General features: G+C 36.8%; 3 protein-coding genes across 3 annotated transcripts; 2 read left to right on the forward strand and 1 right to left on the reverse strand.

Annotated features, from left to right (window-relative positions):
- Positions 1 to 1136: 1136 nt before the first annotated feature.
- Positions 1137 to 8287, forward strand: LOC126616844 (abscisic acid 8'-hydroxylase 2). Its single transcript, XM_050284972.1, has 8 exons — positions 1137 to 1521; positions 1901 to 2219; positions 2327 to 2476; positions 3142 to 3405; positions 3514 to 3603; positions 3925 to 4110; positions 4733 to 4851; positions 7893 to 8287. The coding sequence occupies exons 1-8, from the start codon at positions 1313 to 1315 to the stop codon at positions 7996 to 7998; spliced, it is 1443 nt and encodes a 480-aa protein (XP_050140929.1). The 5' UTR covers positions 1137 to 1312; the 3' UTR covers positions 7999 to 8287.
- Positions 8288 to 13490: 5203 nt separating this feature from the next.
- On the reverse strand, positions 13491 to 14956 carry LOC126616845 (uncharacterized). Its single transcript, XM_050284973.1, has one exon. The coding sequence runs from the start codon at positions 14812 to 14814 to the stop codon at positions 13600 to 13602; it is 1215 nt and encodes a 404-aa protein (XP_050140930.1). The 5' UTR covers positions 14815 to 14956; the 3' UTR covers positions 13491 to 13599.
- A 2361-nt stretch (positions 14957 to 17317) lies between these two features.
- Positions 17318 to 22613, forward strand: LOC126616846 (ATP-dependent zinc metalloprotease FTSH 10, mitochondrial-like). The gene is made up of 8 exons (XM_050284975.1): positions 17318 to 17574; positions 17660 to 17891; positions 18018 to 18089; positions 18826 to 18959; positions 19699 to 20172; positions 20283 to 21050; positions 21631 to 21858; positions 21981 to 22613. Exons 1-8 carry the CDS (start codon positions 17524 to 17526, stop codon positions 22458 to 22460), a joined length of 2439 nt encoding a protein of 812 aa, XP_050140932.1. The 5' UTR covers positions 17318 to 17523; the 3' UTR covers positions 22461 to 22613.
- Positions 22614 to 25346: the final 2733 nt, after the last annotated feature.

Raw genomic sequence — 25346 nt, forward strand, 5'->3', positions numbered from 1 at the left:
CTGTAACCCTGTATCACCCAGATTGCCACCCAACCCACGTGAATTGCTTATTTGGATTAGGGTTTACTAACTCGCTTTTAATCAACTTAATGAATTTTTGAGGATTACAGTAAGTTTTACATCAATCAATGACTAACAATCACTTACGAGTAAGCGGTTTAGGGATTTATTCTGGATGAGGGACGAAAATCGTGAACTGTTTTGATCAGTTGAGGTTATAAACAAAAGTCATTGGCAATTATGTCAGCATGCTCATGTGTTGAAACCTGTGGTTGCATTGCATCATGAAATGGGGTGGTTTTGGTGTACGTGGAAAGGAAACAATGACATGTCAACAGAGAGTGAGTGCAAAGCAATTAGCTGAGAGAGAGAGAGAGAGAGAGAGAGAGGGTTTTTGCCTAAAATGGCATAAGAAAAAAGGGGAGAAGAACCCAGAAAACAAGGTTCAGGAGAGGGAAAGGAGCCAAATACACGACACTCTCAGAGGCGGAGGAGAAATGTGGCCCGCAGCATGGTGTTAAATTTGTACGGAACTGATGGCTCAGTAGCGCAAACTAACCTGAGATTCTTCCACGTATGAGGCCACGAGTTGCCCAAACAAGATTTGTGGCTCTGCACTTGTATCTCCTACAGGCCTAGGCTTGGCCTCACCATGTGAAATTCACATTCGCAAAGTTTTGTTTGGTATCGGATATACGAACTTACAGTATTATAATTTGAGTACAACCTTAGGTATTGTACATTAGTATAGTCATCATTGAATAATCATATTTAGAATTTTTTTTAACAGATGATAGAATATCTGTTTTAAACTATGGAAAGGGAATGTGGACACGGAATCTCAGGTAGAAAGATAAATGTTCTTAACCAACTAAGCAATAAGACATTTTTAGTCAAATTTTTGTAACAAAATCTCTCTAATAGAGATGCGATCCACATTATTAGTGGACCCTATTTTTATTAAAGAGATGATACAAATAATGATAAATAATGATATAAATATGTAGTAAGTGTAATATTATTATTATTCTTTTGTAAATGTCCCATCGATGTAGATGGACGAGGTGGGGGTAAAGGAAGGTGGGGATGACCCCTATTGAAAAAGGGACCAAAGCAAGGTGTTCCCATAAAACTACTGACGCCTGTCCCAAACACCTCCCACCTACAAACCTCTCTTTCTCCATACCACTATTATAAAAACCAATCCACCACTCCATTTATTCATCCTTTCTTTCACTCACCACTAGCATAGCTACTTGTTCAAGCCACCCAACGCCACCTCTCAAACCCTCCCATCACCACTTCCACCACCATGCAACTTTTTGCCTCATCAACTTTTTTGCATTCTGATTTTGTTCTTCTTCTGATTCCAGTCCTGCTGCTCTTAGGCCTTGTCCTCCAATGGCGCCACCCCAAGCACAAACGCCTCCCCCCTGGCTCAATGGGTTGGCCTTACATAGGAGAGACCCTCAAGCTTTATACTGAAAACCCAAATTCTTTCTTCTCTACCAGGCAAAAACGGTACACACAACTCATATCACAAGAACCCCATGTTGTCTTTGGAATTCTCCTCATCGTAGCTAGTTTTTCTCTCTTTTCTTTTTCTCCAAACAAGTTTCTTAATTGGTTGTATCATATTCACTAGCGCTTACAGAGTATATATACAGTTTTTGCATACAACATGTGTGTGTGTGTATATATATATATAACTTTTTACTTATACACGCGATAATTTATATTATATTAATCTAAACTAAGAAGAGTAGATTCGAACTTGAAAGCATAGGGAAAAAAACTTAGCTAAGCACAAGTCCAATATATAGATATATATATATATATATAACGAGTTAATATGAGAGTGAGATGACACAGAACGGTTGTTTTTATTGACTTGTTGTAGGTATGGAAATATTTTTAAGACGCATGTATTGGGGTGTCCTTGTGTGATGATTACAAGCCCAGAAGCAGCAAGAGTGGTTCTTGTGAGCCGGGCACATCTGTTCAAGCCGACCTATCCAAGAAGCAAAGAGAGAATGATAGGACCGGAAGCAATATTTTTCCACCAAGGGGCCTACCATTCAAGGTTGAAGAAGATGGTTCAGGCTTCCCTTTTGCCTTGTGCAATAAAAGAGTCGGTCTCAGAGATTGAACAAATTGTTATCAATCTTCTCCCCACTTGGAAGAACAACACCATCAACACTTTGCAAGAGATGAAGAGGGTATATCTGTCAGTTCATGGACTTTTTTTTTTTTTTTTTGACTTTTTTGCATGTCTCTGAGCATTGGAATCTTAAAGTTTGTTGCTTTTCTTGGCTTGGCATGTCAGTATGCTTTTGATGTGGCAATGATTTCAGCCTTCGGAAACAAAAGGGACTTTGAAATGGAAGGAATTAAACATCTGTATCAATGCCTTGAGAAAGGCTACAATTCCATGCCTCTTGATCTACCTGGAACTTCCTTTCACAAAGCCATGAAGGTATTTATGTATATGTTGTGATTGTCTCTATTGTGGTCCACCCAATTTTCCAAATTCAACAAATATCATTGGAGATTTGGCTTTTTTTTAATTTCTTGCACATTCAACTTTAATACATACATCATAAGCTTCCCTTAATTTATCTCGAAACATTTGACCTTCATTGATTTCTGACACGTGTGAAAGAAATTATTATTTTACTTTTAATGAGTTATATGCATGTGTCAAGACCCAGTTAATTTTTTTTTTTTTTTTTTTTATACTTTTGGTGAGTTATGTATGAGATCAAATCTTCTGAACTTATTTTGTATGTGGTTTCTTTGCGATCTTTATTATTGATTGACACGTGTTAAATTTATAACAATAAAGTTAAAATAGGTTGAATTTAATTAAACGATAGAGGTTACGAAAATGCCACACACAAAATGGATGCAAAAAATTTGAACTCGTTATTTATGCACATGTATCAAGAAATATTGATTTACATGCAAGAACTAAGTTCTTCCAAATCAAAGTTTGACGTGCATAAATAAAGTTTTCTTTTTAAGATTTTTAATGATATATGTCAAGACTTTATTAATTTGCAGCTGAGGAATTACTCCTTTGAATGGTCTACTTAGTAATACTAGAAATAGAGTATGGAGTTGCTAACTAATGTTGAACAGGCAAGGAAGCTTCTCAATGAGACATTGAAAAAAATGATAGAATTAGAGAGAAGGAAGAGTCCTAAAGAAGATAGTGGTGGCTTGTTGAGAGTAATGCTGGGAGCAACAGACCAGAATAATAAGCTTAATTTGCAGCTTAGTGATTCTCAAATTGCTGACAATATCATTGGGGTCATCTTTGCTGCTCACGATACCACTGCAAGTGTCCTAACTTGGCTCATTAAATATCTCCATGACAACGCCGATCTCCTAGAAGCTGTTACTGTAATTTTTCTCTTCTTAGTTAATCTTCCCAAAGAAAAAAAAAATACCAATATTTCGTTTTAATTAATATATACACGTATATATACATTGACTAGTTTGATGTTTCAGAGAGAACAAGAAGGAATTCGATGCCAATTAGTCAATGAGAATCGTGGGCTTACGTGGGATGATACTAGGCGCATGTCCTTAACTACCAGGGTAAAATAATCATTTCGAAAAATTCTATACGGAATATATATTCCATTTTCATACTGTCAATTAATTAGATTTTGAAGTTGACAAGTCTTACAACAATACAATAACTTTATGCTAGTAATAATCTCTTAGGATGTTCATGTTTTGACCTAGATGCTTGTGCTGCAAGATTGTGTATTTGGAACACCCTTTTTTTTTGACAAAAATTAATATGATTAATAGTCCAGAATCTCATTCTGATAAGATAAGTACGTATGTTTACGATTATATGTTTTTATCAGAATGATTCAAGTGAGTGTGAAAATGAATGAAATATCTCATCAGGTGATTCAAGAAACTCTAAGAACAGCAAGTATACTGTCCTTCACATTCAGAGAAGCAGTGGAAGACGTGGAGTTCGAGGGTTATGTTATCCCTAAAGGTTGGAAGGTGCTGCCTCTATTCAGAAGCATTCATCACTGTGATGATTTCTTCCCTCAGCCCGAAAAGTTTGACCCTTCAAGATTTGAGGTAATAAAACCTTAGCCAAAGAAACAAATAAATTATATAATCTCAAGATAATGAATTTATAATATCCCTTGGATCTCTTCATCATCTGTGTGACCAGTGCTGTGTCTCTGGGGCAATATTCAAAAAGTGGGTCATATGCTCATGCAGTAGACTGTTATACTTTATCTTATTTTGGCCAGAAACATAAGGTTATCAATGTCTGGAGGATTATCCTGGTCATGTCCTTTTCATTCTTATATGAATCTTCCTCTCTATTCACAAGGATCTGGGTCTGGCTCATGAATATCTCTTTCTAAGTTTCAGGTCACGTGACTTTGTTTTGTTTTTGTAGGCACTTAGCAATTAAAAATTTGAATATATATTTATTCATTATTTTTTATTACAACTTGAACGCAGAACATATATAGTGAGTTGAAAAGAAATATCATATATTCATCGAAACTATCCACAATTTTGTATTCATTCTTGTTTACTTGCTAGAAGTCTAAAACTATATGTGGTAAACGAAATTTGAGAATATTCAGTTAAGTTATTGTTAGAAATTGTCGTGGATTATTGGTTGAAGTGATGCTTTAATGTATTTATCTGTTTTTGGGTTTTTGTGATTTGTGTGATGGTGCAGGTTCCACCAAGACCAAACACTTTCATGCCGTTTGGAAATGGCGTGCATTCTTGTCCAGGCAGTGAGCTGGCCAAGCTTGAGATGCTCATCCTCCTCCATCACCTCACCACTGCTTACAGGTAATTCTCTCTATGCCTCTCTCTGCACATCTTCTAATAACATTGCCAACAATATTTATAACGTGACAAATCTGTGAAAAATAATGAGATGACAATTGCTACGGAGACTCACCCCAAAAGCGATTCCCCCCAGACTCGTTGGCCATCTGGAGTTTATGCCTTAATCCATATCAGTTAAGGCCCATTTCTAAAAATAGAAAATAAAATATACAAATTTGTTCATGATATAGAGTGACACATGTCCTGTTCAGTTTTTACTGGACCATCTCTTCGGCATAAACCCCATTAGCATCGCCACCGTGCCGAAAACCGCATCATGGGATACTTTAAGATTCATCAACAACCAAAAACACAATTATAAACACTAAAAAATTCTTCATCAACGTCATTTGATAAATCCACGGCTTTATCTGCTCTTCATTCTGAACTTTCTTTTAAACTTCTGGGACGAGTCTCCGTAGCATTTCTAATTTTTTATTAGTATCCTAAATGTTTTGTATTACTAATGTTAATAAAATAATTTTAATTATGACATTTATAAGATTAAATAAAATATTTTTAATTATGACGTTTATAAGATTAAATAAAATAATTTTAATTATGACATTTATAAGATTAAATAAAACGAAAAACTGTTCTCGTTTTCTTTTAATTGTAAAAGTGATTTGTCCCCTCTTAGTCGACCAGAGCCTGGAGGGCAGTGGAAGGGGGATGATTGGTGGTCCAATCCAATGGTCCTTCCTTAGGCTGTGGAAGTGGTCCTCAGTTTCACTGAGGGCGAGTGGCCGGGCATTAACTTTTTATACTAGGGTTTCTTAGTAGAAATCTGGTCACCATATATATGATATATGATATGCTAGAAAGATTAAATTGTAGTTTAAATTTGTAAATTAAATAATAGGTCATCAATAGAAATCAGTATGTATATCAATCCTTAAGTAATAACCTAATTATAAACTTCTATATCTTTTAATTTTTAAAATTTTGTTTAAAAATTTAATTTTCCTAACATTACTATATGATATATGCCCACCCCAAACTAGATTCGTTCAGTTTGCATGTTTACTTCAACACGTGGCATGCATGCACCTAGCATTAACTAGTCAAACATAACTTAACTCTTACCAACTTTTCAATTTTTTTCCCTGAGATCCGTAACATGGATCCTTGTAGATGTGGCGTTTTACCGACGAAAAATAATTAAGTTTGTGTATTTTGATGTGAGTTCGATTTTCATCAATTTTTCTCTTTCAAACAATACATAATTTATTAAACTAACACTATCATTTGAAGAAAAAAAAAAACAAACAAACATGAATCTAATCAAGTATCAATAAAATTTTCACATGACGAAAATAATGAACATTCTCTCGGTAGTTACATATCTTTTCAAGTTCTCTTTCAAATTTGAGTAATTAAAATTGAAGTAAACTTTAAAAAATTAAAACAATAACATCAATACTAAACAAATATTTACGTTTAGCCGCCTTTCTTACTAATATTCGTGTACGATTTATACTAGACCCATCCTACTGTTTAACCGTCCACCTTTGCCTTCTTACTAGATTCTTCCAAGTGTTTAACTGTCCATCTTTGCACTCTCCTCCTCCGGCAGTTCCTCCCTTTATCGCCGGTCGAAACTCAAGTCTTCCATTTCTCTCGTCTCTCTTTCATATCCTTTCTCGTCCCATTTCTATTAGGGGTTGAAACATTCTCCTCTCTTTCTCCCTCCGTACATACTCATAAATAGTTAGCTATTTTCCAGAAATCATATGAGCCAATAGATTTGAATAGTGATCTCTACTATGATGTACGTAGCCATCAGTTGTATCATACAGTTACAGGTAGGACCTTCCTCTAACCCTAATCAACTATTAGGATAGAGACACTCTTGAGTGATATTAGATCTCACAGATCGTGAGACATCTGCCATTTCCGTTTATAAATCTCTGGTCTCATTTGAGGAGTCTAGGCCTCAGAGGGTATCCTCTACGTTGTAGATTGGCGTACCACAGGTCCACATGTCAAAACAAAGTTTACTTGATATATCACCAATCAGGGATGGAGCCACTAAGGGATGAGAGTGATTTCGGGCTCATGCTAACTACGGTGTAAGATATTCTCCGGTGGCCCAAAACCTGCATCCTTGTGAAGAAGTTGAGATGTGATCGTTTTTTTTTATTCTAATAGTTTTGTTGTTTTCTTTTTGCGGTTTAGTTGAACGGTGAGTTTAGGGGTGGGGGTAATTTATTCCCATAGCAACATAATCAATTTTTTTTCAACCTAATAAACTATTATTTGCACACCTCTTTGCCCTCCTTTTTTTATCAAACAATTTAAACCATATTTCTTTTTATTTTCTTTAAATATTAGAAAAAAATTTAGTGGTTATCTCCTCTCTATCTGCCACTTAGTTGTACTGTACAATTCTTTTGATTCACTCTATTAAATTTAATTGGTTTTTCAATTTTGTAATGATTACTTCAATGGCCCATGTTATAAGTTCAAATTTTTCTCTCTAACATATATGGAAGGCCATCCTCACATAAAATGCTGACTCCACCAATAATCATTAATATTCAAGCTGATTAAAATTTGATTTCATAACATGTCATACAATTTGCCAGCTGTACTCTGTCTAGATGGAATGGCTATGATACAATTGTTGTGCCAGCTGTTGACACGGGTGGCCACCATAGCTCTGTTCTGCATGTTCTACACCACAACATCATGCTCAAGTGTGTCCACATCAAATATCTCACAAGAACATGCATGCAGATATGATTAGCTAGGCACATGATTTTGTTAGCATCCAAAGCTACAGTACTTTGGCTAATCAAATGAGTTTGACGTTGTTGCTGACAATAACACTGATATTTAGCGATGTGATTGCTACCAACTAAATAGCCATATGCCTATTACGATGACACATTTACTAACGTAGTGATTAGAAACATAAGTTTCTTCATATGTATATCAAACTATGATTTGACGGTACAGAAAATGCTTTGGCTAAGTTTTGTATGATTGGTATTGATCAGGTGGCAGGTGACGGGAGATGAGGACGGGATACAGTATGGCCCTTTCCCGGTACCCAAACAGGGATTACCAATAAAAGTAGTCCCAAGAAACAAGAAGGCAACTTAATCAAGCTAAGCTTCTGGGTTCTTGACGGCAATCCAATATTTTCCAATGGGGCCAGAAGCAAGCATACCCCATTGAGCCTTTTTTACTTTAATTCCATGTTTTTTCCTTTTTCAAATCTGTCATTGGGAATCCTATGTTTCTTCTACCTCAGTTCACTTGGGTACGTGGATTTGTCCGGTTTGCTAGCTAGCATAAGATCATGATCTGTCAATGTCAAACTGTGAATCTAAATGTGTGATAGAAATGTGAAATGAGAATTTTCAAAGCACAAATTAAGATGTGCGCATTATTATTTGGTCTAGCGGCACAACATTTCTCATGGACGGCAATTCTCGATGAAAAACAAAGGAGATGGATAGTAAGATATGTTGTTGAATGTGTGAATAACAAAAGGATGAGAGGGAAGATCAGATGTGTGTGGTTTTGGATTGTGGATGAAGTAACTTTCAGTTATCATTGATTTTTCCTGTGAATCTGAAGCCAACTAGGCCAAGCTGGAGGTCTGAATCTGAAGCCAACTAGGCCAAGCTGGAGGTCTGGCCCATGTGTTATTAACCCTAACACTGTCACAAGCCAACTGCGTGCAAATGTACATGGATTTTTGGATTGTCGGGCCCGTCCTACTCTAACGACATCGATATTATCCACAACTTTACCACCTGTCAAATCCGTAAGGTGTGGAGTTTTACCACAAAAATCCTCGGTATTAGTTAGAATAGGGTAATCCTATTTAAACCCATTGTGGAACTTTATCTCCACCGATGTGGGACATTTAACAAAATGTGCATGGATATGGAGGGTGTGCACGCTAGAATTCCACGTCGGGCAGTGTCTCAGCACACAACATTGAAGCCTACGTGGAAGACTAAATAATTCCAGTTGAACTACTGGTGTGCTGGGAGGAGGAAACTTGATCAAATATAAAGCCAAAATGTTATAACTTAAAGAAAACTAGAGCTTGAGAGGGATGTTTAATTGATGATTCCAGTTGTCTTGGCTTGCTGAGCCTTTTGAGTGCACACAATAAATTTGTGCCAAAAAGATACAAATTTGGCCAATAATCCCTCCAAATTGATCACATCAAATAGGTTATGCCATACATGTAGACGACGGAACAATGCGATGTTTTGGATCCGATGCTTACACATGAGCATGGCTATCGTGAGTCACCCTGTGAAAGTGCGTGGATGACTTATCATAGCATTATCCATTACATATACTTAAGATTAAAACATCATATTTAGAAAACATTTTTCTGCACTACAAGAAAAACATCTATTTACTTAATTAGAGACAGATGAAGTTTTCACTAACCTATAAAGACAATGCAAAAACAAATTAGTCATGTTTGTTCAATTGGTATAACTATTGAGGTTTAGGGACATTAAATAAGATGTCTCTCAATTTTTACATGAAATTCAATTTAGTTGACGATGGAACAATGCGGTGTGTTGGATCTGATAATTACGCACGAGCGAAAGTCACCCCACAAAAGTGGGTGGTTCTTAATCCGTTTAAACTTGCGACTGATTTCCACGTCAAGCATTGAGATTCAGTTGTGCAATTTCTAACTTGTATGTTCGGATGACCAACGATAAAGATGGTGATACTAAGCGGTAGCATGGTTTAAAATATCCATAATATCCCGATATTTTCAATGAAATTTTCGTGTTTTTGGACTACCAATATTTTTTTGGACTACCGATATTTCCGATATCATCGATATTTTAGACCTTGCTAAGTCACTCATGTATCTTACCATGCAATGTATAAAGTGTAAAATATTATACTAATTCATTATATATAAATGATTATGGTGTGTTTAAACTTATTTCATTAATTACTACATATTTTATACACTCACAATGTTTGACAGCTCGCTATATAATCAACTTAAATTAGTTATATCTATCATGCAATACATTTTCTTCCAATTTTTTGTGATAAACTAATAGATAATTGACTAAATAAACATCCTGCAAAGTTTCAATAAAAATTTCCAAGTTTTTCTTACATTTTCCGTGGTTTTTATTCAATTTTTATCGATATCGATAATATCCCAATATTTTCATCGAAATTTCCGTGTTTTTGGACTACCGATATTTCCGATATCATCGATATTTTATACCTTGAGCGGTAGTAATAGTGGCAATGAATGTGATGGCACCGGTGGGAGTGGTGAGTAGTTTTGACACGTAGTTGTGTGGCAATGACAACAATGCTAATAGGAAGGTGGTGGTGGAGCAATGACAACGACGCTAATAGGAAGGTGGTGATGGTGGTGGTGATGGAACAGTGACAGTGACAATGGTGTTGGTAATTTTAATTAGAGAACATTGTTGGAGTGGTATCGTTAAGTTGGTTAGTTGTATTTAACTTTTGTATTACTTGTAAATAACTTTTGTGTCATTTGACGTCAAATTTAACTAGCGTTGCTGGAGATGCTTTTATCTCATAAAATCCCTCCATAAAGTTTAAAAGAAATAAAATCACCCCAAAACATGAAGAGGACAAGCGAACAACACACTTCCTACGATCAAAGATGTTTAATGCACGCATATAATGGGATATTTTATGACTGCATCAGCCATTCACTTAAGTTTTGCAAAGGCAAAGCTTGTACGCAGGCCACAGAATGTCGATTTCCGACAGAAAATATATCTAACATACGAACACAACGGGCAGATCCTAATTTGGTACACGACATTAAAAGTATGAACAAAACTGAGTGAGTTTTGTTTCCATATCCTAACCATGAAATTGTCTTAAGTTTCTGAAACCATGGTCGAAAACCAGAACTGATGCGATAAATAACAAGCAAAATCGGAGGTGTAACACGAGAAACAAACTCCCCGATCACATACAGCTTGGGAGGGTGGAAACAGGTTCTTAATCTAATTGGATAAGGAAATGGCACAAGTAAAATTCACAACATGAAACACGAGCAAACTTTACTCGTGCTAACGGGCCCCCACATACATACACTTACATGAAGAAAAAACAGTGGAAGAATGAAAGGAGGAAACTGGACATCGTAGACGAAAAACATGTGAGTTTGAAAATGTCCAAACAATCTTTGTTCTCAAGTGCATGAAATTGTTAAAAACAGAAAAGACATAAACGATAGTGATCTGTTTGACCGCTGATGAAGAAAAAGACCCTACTAATTTTTCAAAGAGATAAAATGCTAGACACTCGGCAGTTTCCCTGTGCTCCTGAGAAAATCTGTGGTGTAAATCAAATATAAGTTGATAGATCTCACATCTGATGAGGTGACCCTCATGTTTATGAGGCGGAGTTTCACGGTGCCAGTAAATAGACCTTGTCAAACATTCTAAGTTCGATGCACCAGAGGGAATGCTACAAAATTGGCTTGTGTACGTGCGCTTCCAGAAAGCAAGGCCACACGTTGTTAATGCCTCCTGGAGAGGTTGGGGTTTTCTAGTTTATAGCAGGATAATGCTCCTAAAGTTCAGCAACTCTTGATCTAATGAAATACTAATGTAAAATTCTTCAAATAGTTTACTATTCCTTGGAAACACAGACATTCCATGTAAAAAGAGCAACAGATAATGCTTCACTTCGATCTAAGATAACATTCTTGCTATGTTTATCTAATTATACTAGCAAGTATACAACATTTGGAAGGAATGATACATGCCGATTCAAGCAAGAAAATGAGGATAATGCTTCACTTCGATCTAAGATAAAATTCTTGCTATGCTTATCTAATTATACTAGCAAGTATACAACATTTGGAAGGAATGAAACATGCCGATTCAAACAAGAAAATGAGGATAATGCTTCACTTCGATCTAAGATAACATTCTTGCTATGCTTATCTAATTATACTAGCAAGTATACAACATTTGGAAGGAATGAAACATGCCGATTTAAGCAAGAAAATGAGGATGTGTCAAGATCAAGAGACCAGCTAGTTACATGCATCTCAAACAAAGCAGCAAACCCACTTAATTAACAAGGTTGTGGTTTAGGGATAACAAAATACTGATACAAAACTCGGTAAGTTCATATGCCTCATCACAGAAACAAAAAGCATTGACAGATATTCTTGATTCCATTACTGAAACATACAAATAGAAAAAGTAACACCAGGTAAAAAAAGAATAAACAAACGAAACACATGATTGAGTCAGACTTAATCTACCCAGAATCTAAATGCTTTCTTTCTTAGAGTTATGGCTTAAACCCGGAAAAAGGAAGTATCTCAAGAGCATAGTTGGCCTTCTCTCATGCACGTTAAAACTGAATTAACCTTCAAATTAATTTTCGCGACAACCTTTCTTTATGTGCCCACCTGCTAATGATTTTTTTGTAGTTTTCACTTATTATTCACTTATAATGACCATTAGTTTAACATACTTCTTCAGCTTGGTACATTTTTAACGCTCTTGCAAAATGCTCAGATTAGTTTCAACTTCATCTGAACTAAACTTTTCAGGAAGCGTTATCTGCAACTTTCAATTAACTAAAGTGGTAACATAACTTTAGAGCTTTTATCAGTCATTAACTTTGACTTGTAACATCAACTACCAGTTTCAGTTGGGTCAGCAACAAGCCCAAGACCAACTCAGGATAGATTATCCCCAGGCCATCTGAATACAGCATGACTCATTGCGGTCAAATCATGCCAATGTGCTTGATGGAGAATGCCAAAACCAGGATTTAGACTGAGCAAAGTGATCGAAGTTTGTAACACCTTGTTGATCGTATCTCTATATCATTACTTCAGCACACACAAATCTTGTATACTTACATGAAGTCATCTAAAAGTAAATGTGAAAACTTCAATCAAGTGATCTTTACGAATAACAACGAATAACTTGCGATTAACAAAGACTAGAGAACAAAGAGCGCTGCTTTATATATCCTAGCATGCATGGTGTTCCAACAAATCATGGTGAAACCAAACCTCACTATTAAAGCCTATATAGAAAAAACCACTCAGACAAGTGAACACAAGGCGCTAGGATTTGGAGAAATTGGGGTCAAGATCCAAATATTCTTATCATACATGTGGAACTCAACTTGACCTAAAAGCTAAAACTTTTTAGGTTGCGAGTCTATCGATGCATATGCATATAATAATCAACAATTCTATTTTCAGTTCCATGTAGGATAACCAATCACACTTTTTCTCAATGAAACTACCTGTCAAATGTGAACCTATCATATTTGTTCTCACACCTTTATTTGGAATATTAGATACTTCTCTGGTCTGGTACTTGCTCCCAAGCTCCCTTAACGCCTCGGTACATGACTCAAGGAACTCAGATTGACTCAAACGTTTTACCATTCAGGTTTGGGTCTGTATTAATCCATAATTCCATGTTCACTATCCCATGGGGAAAATAATTAACACTTTTTTTTTCCAAGAGAAGACATAAAACAAATGTAACAAGTAAAATAAAAAGGGACCTCAAAAAAACCAACATGAAAGATAACCTAATCAGCAAATATAAATGCTCAACTTGGCTATGTAATCTAACATTCTCATATTGATTTCAAAACTCAAGTACTTAGTACAATACATTATATCCTCCACAATACAAAATTAATAACTGCATACCTTGTGAACAACTAATAGATAAAAGGAATGAACTTGTACCTAACTTTACTTGCATAATCCGTATACCTCTCCCCAAAAGTCTCAACCATCAAGGCCTCCTCCATTTTGGCCTTCTGATCATAGTACAACGAACAAACCGCTACAATGAATAGCAAGCTCAAAGGTGCCCGAAGCGCAATGAAATATGTGGCAAACAGAAGCATTGTAGAAGCATATATTGGATGACGCACCCACCGGTAAGGCCCAAACTGCACAACAGCAGTTGGCACCACAACCTTTTCTGAATACTTTGCAAGATACAATGTTGAGTTATACTGCATTAGCAGAGTCACCAATATCAAAATCCAAATAGGAACATTGCTCCACTTGCCAGGAATGCGATGAAGCTCGGGTCCTTCAAAAGCAGCCAGCCAGTGACCAGCCATGACCCCAACACAGAACAAAAGGCGCAACCATTTCGGTGGGCTCACATCCCACTTGGGATCATGTGGGCGGGCATAGTAATCCCCATATAACCGTTTCCTCACACTAACATTGAAGAAAAAGAAATAATGGTACACAAAGAAGAATACATAAGGCCAACCTTCAAGGAAGCCATTGAAATGGGCAGGTGGCACAAGTGTGAGCCAAGAAAACACTGAGGTAACAATCGCAAGCTGCTCAAACACATTTGCTTCACCGCGCAAATGCTTCCTAAAGCAGTATAACCCGTAAACCGCAACTGATACAGCCAGAAACCAAGGCCAAAACATCCAAGTCCAGCTGAAGTACATCCAGAAAAAAGGGCTCAATAGCAAATTCAGAGTCCCCCTTGTGGCTGCAATTGCAATTGACAAAATCCCGGACCACTTAATCACATCAAATGGGGTTAATTTCAAAAGGGTAGTTTTCAACGAATCAAATGAGAGGTTATTGAAAAGCTTCAGCAATGGAGTTTGAGATTCTGGGTGGCTTGAGGTGCTGGAAAATGAGCATTTGAGTGGAGCTAACAAATGGGTGCTTCTTCTTGTTCTTGTTGGGGATGATAAGAATGATGGGTTTTGTGAAAGACATAAACTTGCTGGGGTTTTGAGGGGTTTAAGGCTATGGCGGAAGGTAGAGCTGTGGTTTATTGGATTGCACGGAAGGTGTTTGCTGAAATGCCTGAAAGAGAAATTGGGTCTGTCTGTGAAGGTGGAACAGAAAGGGATTGTTTTGGAGTGAAGCAACATTGACTTGGCTTCCATGGTTGGGTGAGGATGCACAATTTGGCTAATCCAAACCAAATTTAGTCAAGAGAGTATCCAAAGAGACAGACATGGGAAAATTAGGGCTTCTGTCATTCTTCTGTGTTTCATTGAAACATTGCGTACAAGATGGAGCCGTAAGGGTCTTATCCTATGAAATTAATTTAAAGATTTATTGGGCCTAGATTGCGTTTGCACTGGCCCATAACCTTTTTTCACTAATTTATGGCCCAAGCTTATACTTCTTCTTGTCATCATTTTGATCATTATCGTTCAAGATTAATCAATGTCGTCTTACATATTTTGCTCCGCATATGAATGTCATCTTTTCCTTAAAATTCTTTAAATTTTGTGCTCAATTTGGTCATATCTAATTTTGTCAAAACAACACTATCTTACTTTTGTTTCACTCATTTATTTATTACCCTTTTCAATCTTTTCTTTTGTAAGTACTCGTATATTGATTTTCTTGAATCCAAGTTCTTTAGATTGCTTCTTCTCATATTTCTTATCCTTGGAATTCACTATTTAGTTACATAACTATAATTAAACTATCTTTAGCACAAATCTTTTCTTTTGATTAGATCAATCGTGTGAATTATCCGTCAAATTTCATTATATGATTGACTTTTAGGCCATATTTCTAACAATCCCACGTGTGATTAAAAATTTATCTAACATGCTCTAAAGCCAATTGCATCGCAAATTGACATTGTTACCATTCTACATTCAACTTAAGACTTAAAAATATGAGACCAATAAAATTAAAGCTTATTTGCGGTAAACACCTTATGAAACTCAAACTCGATCTAACTTAACTCAATAAAACTTAAATTTTATCACTTAAGCCCAATTTGATATTGTTTATTTTTTTTACCAAATGTTGTTTCACTTAGAGTAAGCATTAAAAAAGTGGCTGGTAAAAATACAATATTCCGTTTATTTTAAAAGCAATAACTTCAAGATAGCGGCTTTTAAAGTACGATGTATGTTGCTTTTAAAAGTTGTTTTAATAAAAAATGGAGTTAAGCCTTTAATGAATATGTTTAATTCCTTTAATACTCTTATTAATTTTTTTTAAAATCACATTATTTATCCTTCCAAACACATTTTATTGTTGAAAAACAAAGTGACCACGACCACCTATCACAACAAACCTTAACCTCTTACACTGTTATTGCCATTACCACAACCACCACTGCCACTACCATCCTTGCCGCCACTGTCACCATCACCGTTGTCGACGCCCTACCACCATTGTTACCTCTGCAACCAGACCCCCAGACTCCTTTATTGACACCACCATAATCACAATCATTGCCCTTGCCATTGTTATCGTCGTCATCATCCAAACTATCATGTTCATTTTTGTCACTACATATAATTATATTATTTTTGTACATTAAAGTTTACTAAATGCTTTTACATCACTTTTTATACTGGCAATACTTTTAAAAATACTGTTTATCAAACGCTCAACTACTTTATTTTGCAATTGATTATTCTTAAGTTAGTAACATACAAATTTTTTTTTTAACACACAAATCCCAAACTAGCACTTAATTATTTAAAAGGAATTTTAACGAAAAACTTATAGTATTATTCAATTTTAACAAAAAACCATATTTTTACCTTTTTTTTATATTATTTACTACACCTTTATTTATCATTTTTCATTAAAACTAAATTTTCTTTTTTTTTTGAACTTTTTTGTTAATTTTCCTTTCAAATTAGGTTCCAAGTTCGTTAAAGGTTCCGTCAAATCACTTTATTTTCAACAGCCAAAAGCCAAACTCTGTGGCGTGCATGTCGTCTTGTCTTGTTTGCCAAGCCTTAGTTTCAATAAATATAAACCACGTAACACCCCTCTGACCACCAAATATCTCCACAACCCACATAACGAGATGGCTTAGTGATTGAAAATAAATTATAGAATCGTAGTTAATACGGTATATTTTTTATTTGATTCAATTTTTAACATTGGTTAATCATACGATGGTAGGCAGAAAAGATTGAAATACTTTTGTAAATCTTCTCAATCTAAAATAATAGACTGCCACGTCGAAGCTACCAATCATAGGATGGCAGTCAGAAAAAGTTGAAATATCTATACATCTCTACTTATTTGCTTTTTTTTCTTCAAAACCTCACTACATGTAATTTTAACATATCTCTAATTAAAAAATTAAAAAATAAAAACTTCTCGCTCCCACCTTCTCTATCACTCTCTTCTCCTTTCTTTATATTTTAAAAACAAAAAAAAAAAAAAATTCTCACACACACTGTATGTGCCCATATGCTAGTATTTTTTAAAGAGTGTGCTATCCACACATCCCATTTTACTTCTCACACACCCCTTAATAATTTATGTCCGTTGATCTTTTTCAATTCATCCGATTCGACGGTTAAAAATTAAAAAGATATGTGAAAAGTAAAATAGAGTGTATGGACATTACACCCATTTTTTAATGAAAATATCTCCACAACCAAACACTTCCTTTTGTTTGTCTCTCTCTCCCCCGCCCCCAATTCCCAAACACACACAGCTGAAAATACGCACAAAATAATTTAACAATTCGAAAACAAAAAAATAATCGGATTTTTCCAAATGGGTTCATCGAATCAGATCGAGAAGTAAGTTTCCATTGATTCTCAACGATTCTCAGAAGCAAAATTTCAGTCTCCCTCTCCGCCTGAGACATCAAAGTTATGATTTTTTCTCGGATTGGTCGCTCCGTTTCTCGATCTTCTCGCGCCAGGGTAAGCTCCCCAATTTCTCTCTTTTTTTGTTGGATTTTTTAATATAATTTTGGTTTAAATTTATGGGTGTTTGTTTTGGTGTTAGAATTTGTTGCTTGGAAGTGGGCGATCGGCGGGTCTGATTGGGAATGGAGGCATTTCTGGAGTTCCGCGTTTTGGTTCGTATCTGGGTCCGGTCGATGGGGAATTAGGGTTTTTGAGGTCGTATTTTGCTGCGTCAATAGGGGCCCACAAGGCCTGCGTTTCGGATTTCAGTTGCATTCTTGCAAACCCTAAACTTAGCCGACACTTTTCGAGTGAAACCCCAAAGAAAAAGAGTAAGCAATTTGCATTTTTTATTTGTTGGATTATTAGTTATTTGTTTTTCGGCTAAATGAATGTAATTATTGCTGTGATTTGTGGAGAAAGATTGTGGTTTGATTGAGTATGTGCTTGTGTTGCAGATTATGAGAACTTCTATCCCAAGGAAAAGAAGGAAATTCCGAAAGGAGATGAGCAGAAATCGGAATCAAAAGGTTAAGTTTCTGTCCTTCAGCTGCAACCAGGCTTATTTTCAATGCATTTTCACTGTTATTATTGTTTGAATTGAATGTTTATCGTAGAAGTGGAAAAATGTTGGATTTTTTTGTTTGTTTTAATTAAGTTAGATTAGTGTTTTTACGTTATCAGAGTCTCGTGGGTGCTCAGATGTTTTGGAGTTTTGGCTACTTAACTAATGTTGTCAGGAAAAAAGATAATGTGTTTTTGAAGCATTGGAGTTCGAAGTGACACCCCTGTGACATTTTATTTGCCGGTTACAGTAAGTATTTTTGTGGAGACACATGGTTCTAGTTGTAAAGCACTTACCCCACACTCACAGTTAAAGTTCGACTCTTGCTGTTCCCTACCTAGGCTTAGGATACCTGAAAAACAAGACGTATTTCATCGTAAAGTGGACATTTTATTTGGTAGGTGTTTGTGACTGACACTGATAAATGGCTACAATATTCTGTCTGTAAACTTGATCATCTGTGACTCATCTGGGTCTGATAGAAAATGGTGGCAAATTTAAAAGTCGAGGTTCTGTGTTAGTATTTGATATTGAAGGCTTGCGTGATTGAAAGCTGTTCAGTGTTCAGTATTTGATACTGCAACATTTTCTCCTTTCTCTAGTTCTCTTCCTCACTATTTTTTCTCTCTCCCTTTCCAAGATGATTGCTCTTTCATCACCCATACTTTTAGGAATATGCTTTAATATTTTTTCAATTTCAGATGAATCAAAGGCAGATGATCAGGGGAGTTTTCAGGAAACTTTCTTGAGGCAGTTTCAAAATTTAATTACCCCGCTATTGGTCATTGGGCTATTTCTTTCCTCCTTCTCCTTTGGTACTCCTGATCAGCAACAGGTTAGTGTGCACACAAATATGTGATCTCTTTTTTTCAATTCTCTTGCTATATATGTTTTTCCATTTTAGGTTTTCTGAATGGTGTTTATGCAACTACAGGCCCATATTGTATAATTTCTTGTTCCGTTGTGATATAAAGCAGAGGTCGCACTTGGTGCGATGGCAAGTGCCTTCGCCCATGAGCGGTAGGTCTCGGGTTCGAGCCTTGGGAGCAGCCTCTCCATAAATGGGGGTAAGGCTAGCCGACATTCACCTCTCCCAGACCCTGCGTAAAGCGGGAGCCTTGTGCACTGGGTACGACATTTTGTTGTGATATAAAGCGGAGTCGACTCTAAGGAAAATGTTTCAGAGTCCAACTATTTCCACATTGGATCCCCTACATGCGAGCAGAGAATTGGGAAATTAGTTTCGTTGTTTAACATCTTCCATAAAATAATTGTTTAAAATCACAGAAGTTTGGCCCATTTTGATTCAGACTAGCTTTACCATGAAAAAACTGCCCTTTATCTTTAAGATTGAGTTGAAGTTGGTCTTGAGCTAGATTCAACCTACGTGTTTTGTGACTCTAATTACTGAGAAAATGCCTGTTCACTTCCATATCAGTTAATTCATTGAGTTTATCAGTGTACGAATATGGTGAAAATTTTGATACCTGTTTGTAATCGCTTTTATGTTTATGGTAAATTTCCTATACCAGAAAGTGCTCTACTCACATGCTATTCAATTTTGTTCTTTGCAGATAAGTTTCCAAGAGTTTAAAAACAAACTTCTGGAACCAGGCTTAGTGGATCATATAGTTGTCTCTAATAAATCAGTTGCAAAAGTGTATGTGCGTAGCTCGCCACGCGGTCAGACAAGTGAGGAAGTTGTCCAAGGACCTGGTACCCCTGCTCGTGCAAATGGGGGCCAGTACAAATACTATTTCAATATTGGAAGTGTTGAATCTTTTGAGGAGAAGTTGGAGGATGCCCAAGAAGCGTTGGGAATAGACAGTCATGATTTTGTTCCTGTTACATATGTCTCTGAGATGGTTTGGTACCAAGAATTGATGAGATTTGCACCAACACTACTGCTTTTGGGATCCCTCTTGTTTATGGGGCGGAGAATGCAGGGTGGACTAGGTATTGGTGGTTCTGGCGGACGAAGTGGCCGTGGAATCTTCAATATAGGAAAAGCCCAAGTTACAAAAGTAGATAAAAATACAAAGAACAAGGTTGCCTTTTTGTTTCTGTAGTGTTTTCTTGTCATTAATCTGTTGTAATATATTTTCTTAAGCACTCTGTTGCAGGTTTTCAGCAGTACCTGATATTTTAATTGGTACAGATCTATTTTAAAGATGTTGCTGGTTGCGATGAAGCAAAGCAGGAAATCATGGAATTTGTGCACTTTCTCAAGAATCCTAAGAAATATGAGGATTTGGGAGCCAAAATTCCCAAAGGAGCTCTATTGGTAGGCCCTCCAGGCACTGGAAAGACCCTTCTAGCAAAAGCAACTGCAGGGGAATCTGGTGTTCCATTTCTATCTATGGCTGGATCAGACTTCATGGAGATGTTCGTTGGTGTTGGACCGTCAAGAGTCAGAAACTTGTTTCAGGAAGCAAGGCAATGTGCTCCTAGTATAATATTTATTGATGAGATTGATGCAATTGGTCGAGCAAGGGGGCGAGGGGGCTTGTCAGGTTCCAATGATGAGCGTGAGAGTACTCTAAATCAGTTGTTGGTAGAAATGGATGGCTTTGGAACAACTGCTGGAGTAGTTGTTCTTGCTGGCACCAATAGGCCTGATATTTTGGACAAAGCCTTATTAAGGCCTGGTCGATTTGATCGCCAAATCTCTATTGATAAACCTGATATTAAAGGTCGTGACCAAATATTTCAGATATACTTGAAAAAGATCAAACTTGATCATGAACCATCATATTATTCTCAAAGGCTTGCAGCCCTAACTCCAGGGTTTGCTGGGGCAGACATTGCAAATGTTTGCAATGAAGGTGCTCTAATTGCTGCAAGAAATGAGAGTGCACTGGTCACAATGCAGCATTTTGAGGCGGCTATAGACAGAATTATTGGTGGTTTGGAGAAGAAGAACAAGGTAAGTCATTTTTGGCTTGTTCCTTTAGTTTTATGGCATATGATAACTATGTTTCATTCTTAGTAAATAACCATTCCCTCCCCTCTCTTCTCCTCTCCACATTGTCCAAAAATGAAAGAGCAATGCTGCCTAACATGGGCCGGTACAGCATTGTGTCCTCCCTAATTAGGACTCCGGTCATTTCTATGATGGAATTTGTGATGTGCACTTTAGCTAGAGATTTGATGGAACATTTGGAGATAATCATAGCATACCTTGGAAGAGGAAAATACTTAGAAGGCAAACTCTTGTTTTCCATCTTCCTAAACTATAGTATTGGGTTTGGATCTTGTGCGGCTATATGTGGCCCTTATGTTGAGTTAGAACAGTTTATTTCCATTGATCTGGACCTAGTAAATCCCATTTTACCTTCCATTATGCAGGTTTCAGTAGTGTTAATAAAGGTCCAGGTCAAACTTTAAGGTAGCTAAAAGGGTTATTATGTCTTCAAAGAGAATGCTTTGACTTTTAACCTTTAGTGTGTTTCTTTGTATTTGTTCTGTATAATTGGAATTTTGACATCCTTTTGCTTGTCAAACAGGTTATAAGCAAGCTCGAGCGCCGTACCGTTGCCTACCATGAGGCAGGGCATGCTGTTACCGGATGGTTCTTAGAACATGCAGAACCATTGTTGAAAGTGACCATTGTTCCTCGAGGTACTGCAGCACTTGGGTTTGCGCAGTATGTTCCAAATGAAAACCTCCTCATGACCAAGGAGCAGCTTTTTGATATGACCTGCATGACCCTCGGTGGTAGAGCAGCTGAACAGGTATCCATGAAACTTCATTAGTCGTATATTTGGAAGACTTTTATTATATCGTCATTCTCAAGTTCCTCGGAACTTCATTAGTCATCTAATGATATTGTTGGTAAACATGTTCTGGGGTGCAGGTTATGTTGGGGAAAATCTCGACGGGGGCCCAAAATGATCTGGAGAAAGTGACAAAGATGACCTACGCCCAAGTTGCAGTCTATGGTTTCAGTGACAAGGTGGGTCTCCTTTCTTTCCCTCAAAGGGAAGATTCATTTGAGATGTCAAAGCCCTACAGCAGCAAAACTGGAGCCCTTATTGATGGTGAAGTGCGCGAATGGGTGGGTAAGGCGTATGCACGCACAGTTGAACTCGTAGAGGAACATAAAGAGCAAATAGCTCAAATTGCAGAATTGTTGCTTGAAAAGGAAGTTCTTCACCAAGATGACCTGCTCAAGGTGTTGGGGGAAAGACCATATAAACCGGCTGAAGTGACCAACTATGATAGATTTAAGGAAGGTTTCGAAGAGAAAAATGATGAGAAAACAGTGGAGACACCGCTGGTTGGGTCCGAGGATGACGGCTCATCACCCCTTGAGCCTCAGGTTCTGCCTACTTAGTTATTGAGAAAGAAGTTTGTAATTTGTACATTGTAATTGCTTTCCCTTGGAACTTCTGTGCTAACTATTTCACACATTTCATGTATGGTCGAAATCTGTATGATACTTTATTTGTTATTTGGTGACAACGACCACGCGTTTTCCATACAAAAACTATAGATTCAAAAAGTTGGCACTACTGCTCAAGTGCTTTTTTTTTACTAGGATGTAAATTGTTGTTTAGTTGCTCAAGTTCTGGGAAGATAATTGGTTGCCTATCCCGGAAAGCAACTGCCTTCGGCCATTACAGGTGATTTTCGGGGCAATTCCTAATCTACTGACTTCTTTGATTGAAGTGGATACTGCTACCATGGAGATTGGACTCGGATTTGGATCCTCGTCTGATCCCCTCCCTAGGGTTCTTAGGATCAATGCACGTGTATCGTTGATCAAAAATCATACGGCCACAATTTTTTTCTCTTTTTTTTAATATATTTTTCATGCAAAACGAGGTTACTTTACTTTTAAAAATATAAAAAATATTTAATTGTAGTCGCACGATTTTTGATCAACAGTTCACATGCGTTGATCCCTAGGATCCCCAGGGAGGGGATCCGACGAGGATCCAAATCCATTGGACTCAATCTCTCGTACTCCTTTCTCGCGTGGCATCTCGCTAAATGATTTTTTTTAGTTAAAATGATCTTTAAAATTTGTATAATTCCTCATTTTGGTCCTTAAGATTTGAAATCAATAGAAGTGGTCTTTGAGTTTGACCACCATCAATTATTTTTGTCATTCGGTGAAAAATTATGTTATATGAGGACCAAAATGATGCCATCAATTTAATAAACAAGGCTAAATTGGATTAATGGTCCCTGTGATGATAGGTTAATCGGATGATAACGCCCGTGCTGAAAAAAATTGGATTTAAACCCACCGAGTAAAGTTTCAGGATTCAAACCCAAAATTAACTGATTCTGCCGTTAACATTTCCACCTTGGTTCTTTGATTCTGCCTCTCCCCACCTGGTTCTTTGCATCCCATCTCTTTCTCATTTTTTCTCCAGACCTTCGGCCTGGAGCAAACCAATGGATATTTATCTTCATCCCAGCACCCAAATCATAGAGTCATAGCTATAGTTATGGAGCATATGAGTTAATTAACTAATCATTTTCAGCTCCAAAATAAAAGAAATTAAGAAATCGGAGTCATGAGGGCATAGAACAGAAGACAAAGAAACTAATCGTAGCGAAGTTGCCAAGGCAGCGATATACAACAAGATTGCAGATTTATCCATAGACGACGAACAACAATAACCAGTCGAATTGACGAACACGAGAAGAAGAAGGAGGGGAAAAGAAGGGTAAGAGAAGATAATACATAGGTGAGAGAAGGGCAAAATTTAAAAAAACGAAAACCAAGAAAAGGATATGAATATTTATGAGAAACAAAATCTGGGATTAGAAGAAATGTAGGAAAAGAAAAAGGTTTGAAATTTTGGGGTTGGAGTTGATGATGGTGGTGACAAAAATATCTTGGAAAAAAAAAATAGAGAGAGGAAAAGTAGCTCTTAAAATTGAAAATTCTAACGGAAATGTTAATTTTGGACTTAAATCCTAATGAAACTTCACTACGAGGGTTTAAATCCGAATTTTTTCACCATGAGGATTATCTTCCTATTAACCTATTACCACGGGGAACATTAATCCAATTTAGCCAATAAACAATGAACCAACATGATTTGACAAAAATTGAGGGTATTTTGATCATTTTGATCATTGTTTAATGAATATTTTTACGAAATAACCAAAATAATTGATGAATGACAAACTCATGGACCATTTACATTGATTCTAAATCTCAGAGATCAAAGTGAGGAATCATGCCAATCCTAGAGACTATTTTAACTATAAAACCTTTTAATAACCATGTCCCCAACTCTCTTTTCTACCCTTCCTACAAGGTTGTATTTTTGCAGGCATCTACTTGCACACGCCATAAGTCCTCTCTGTCAGGAACATGAAGAATCAATGGAGCATCTACCTTGTTTTAGGAATCTGTAGTCAAACTCGGATTTGAGAGATCCTAATGTAGCCTACTAAAGGATTTTTTGAATCCATGCAAATCCTAACGTAGTAAACAAAATTTTTTTAAAAGACTTTAAAATCTTAGTGTAGTTACTTGAGATTTTGATCAACACTGTTAGAGTCCATCCAAATAGAATCTCACCTCACCCTCTAGGATTTCAAATCCAACGACCTCCCAACTCATTTTTCCTCTCATTGTCTGCCAGCCACTTTGTTTTCTTTATCTTCTTCCTTCATCTCTGCATTTTTTCTTCAATTTTCGTTGATGGGTCACGTTATTTCTGAAAGATGATGCCGGGTCGCATCGCATCATTTCTCATATATAGTGTAGCTGGGTCCCAATTTTCACATCTTCACTTTTTTTTCCCGCACGGCGATCAACTCTCGTTCTTCATCCTTTTTAGTTTTTCCACTAATCTTCGGGGATTTTTCCGAGTCTTTTCTTCCTTTCTAATTTCATGGAATGATGGTGTTGATTTCACCATTTGTAATATTTATTTTGTAATTTTTATCGGAACGTCGAACAGAGATTTGGTGGGTAATGGTGAATTTCCCAAGGGTGGCGGTGGCGGTGGCGGTGGCGGTTGGAGTGCAAAAGTGGTGAAGAGCAACGGTTGCTCTCGTCTGTCTGTTGGGTTACCATCTCCATTGCCTTAATGTTATAATCGTGATTATCTTAATCATAGTATTGGTTATTAATTAAGTAAGGGATTACTGGCAGTGGGCTCTATGATGTTATAAATGGACCAAATTATAAAGAAAATGTTCTGGGGATCTCGTAATTATTTCCGTTCATCGTACATCGTACGGTCATAAA

This window comes from Malus sylvestris, chromosome 3 (assembly GCF_916048215.2).
Source record: "Malus sylvestris chromosome 3, drMalSylv7.2, whole genome shotgun sequence".
Taxonomy (NCBI): domain Eukaryota; kingdom Viridiplantae; phylum Streptophyta; class Magnoliopsida; order Rosales; family Rosaceae; genus Malus; species Malus sylvestris.

What these genes read in the sequence shown, in the direction of transcription:
- LOC126616844 (XM_050284972.1), top strand. Translation starts at nt 1,313, where the DNA reads ATGCAACTTTTTGCCTCATCAACTTTTTTGCATTCTGATTTTGTTCTT. An exon ending in CCTTTCACAAAGCCATGAAG is followed by an intron (nt 2,477 to 3,141) that starts GTATTTATGTAT and finishes AATGTTGAACAG; the next exon opens with GCAAGGAAGCTTCTCAATGA. An exon ending in TTGACCCTTCAAGATTTGAG is followed by an intron (nt 4,111 to 4,732) that starts GTAATAAAACCT and finishes GTGATGGTGCAG; the next exon opens with GTTCCACCAAGACCAAACAC.
- LOC126616845 (XM_050284973.1), bottom strand. Translation starts at nt 14,814, where the DNA reads ATGGAAGCCAAGTCAATGTTGCTTCACTCCAAAACAATCCCTTTCTGT.
- LOC126616846 (XM_050284975.1), top strand. Translation starts at nt 17,524, where the DNA reads ATGATTTTTTCTCGGATTGGTCGCTCCGTTTCTCGATCTTCTCGCGCC. An exon ending in ATAAAAATACAAAGAACAAG is followed by an intron (nt 20,173 to 20,282) that starts GTTGCCTTTTTG and finishes TAATTGGTACAG; the next exon opens with ATCTATTTTAAAGATGTTGC. An exon ending in GTTTGGAGAAGAAGAACAAG is followed by an intron (nt 21,051 to 21,630) that starts GTAAGTCATTTT and finishes CTTGTCAAACAG; the next exon opens with GTTATAAGCAAGCTCGAGCG.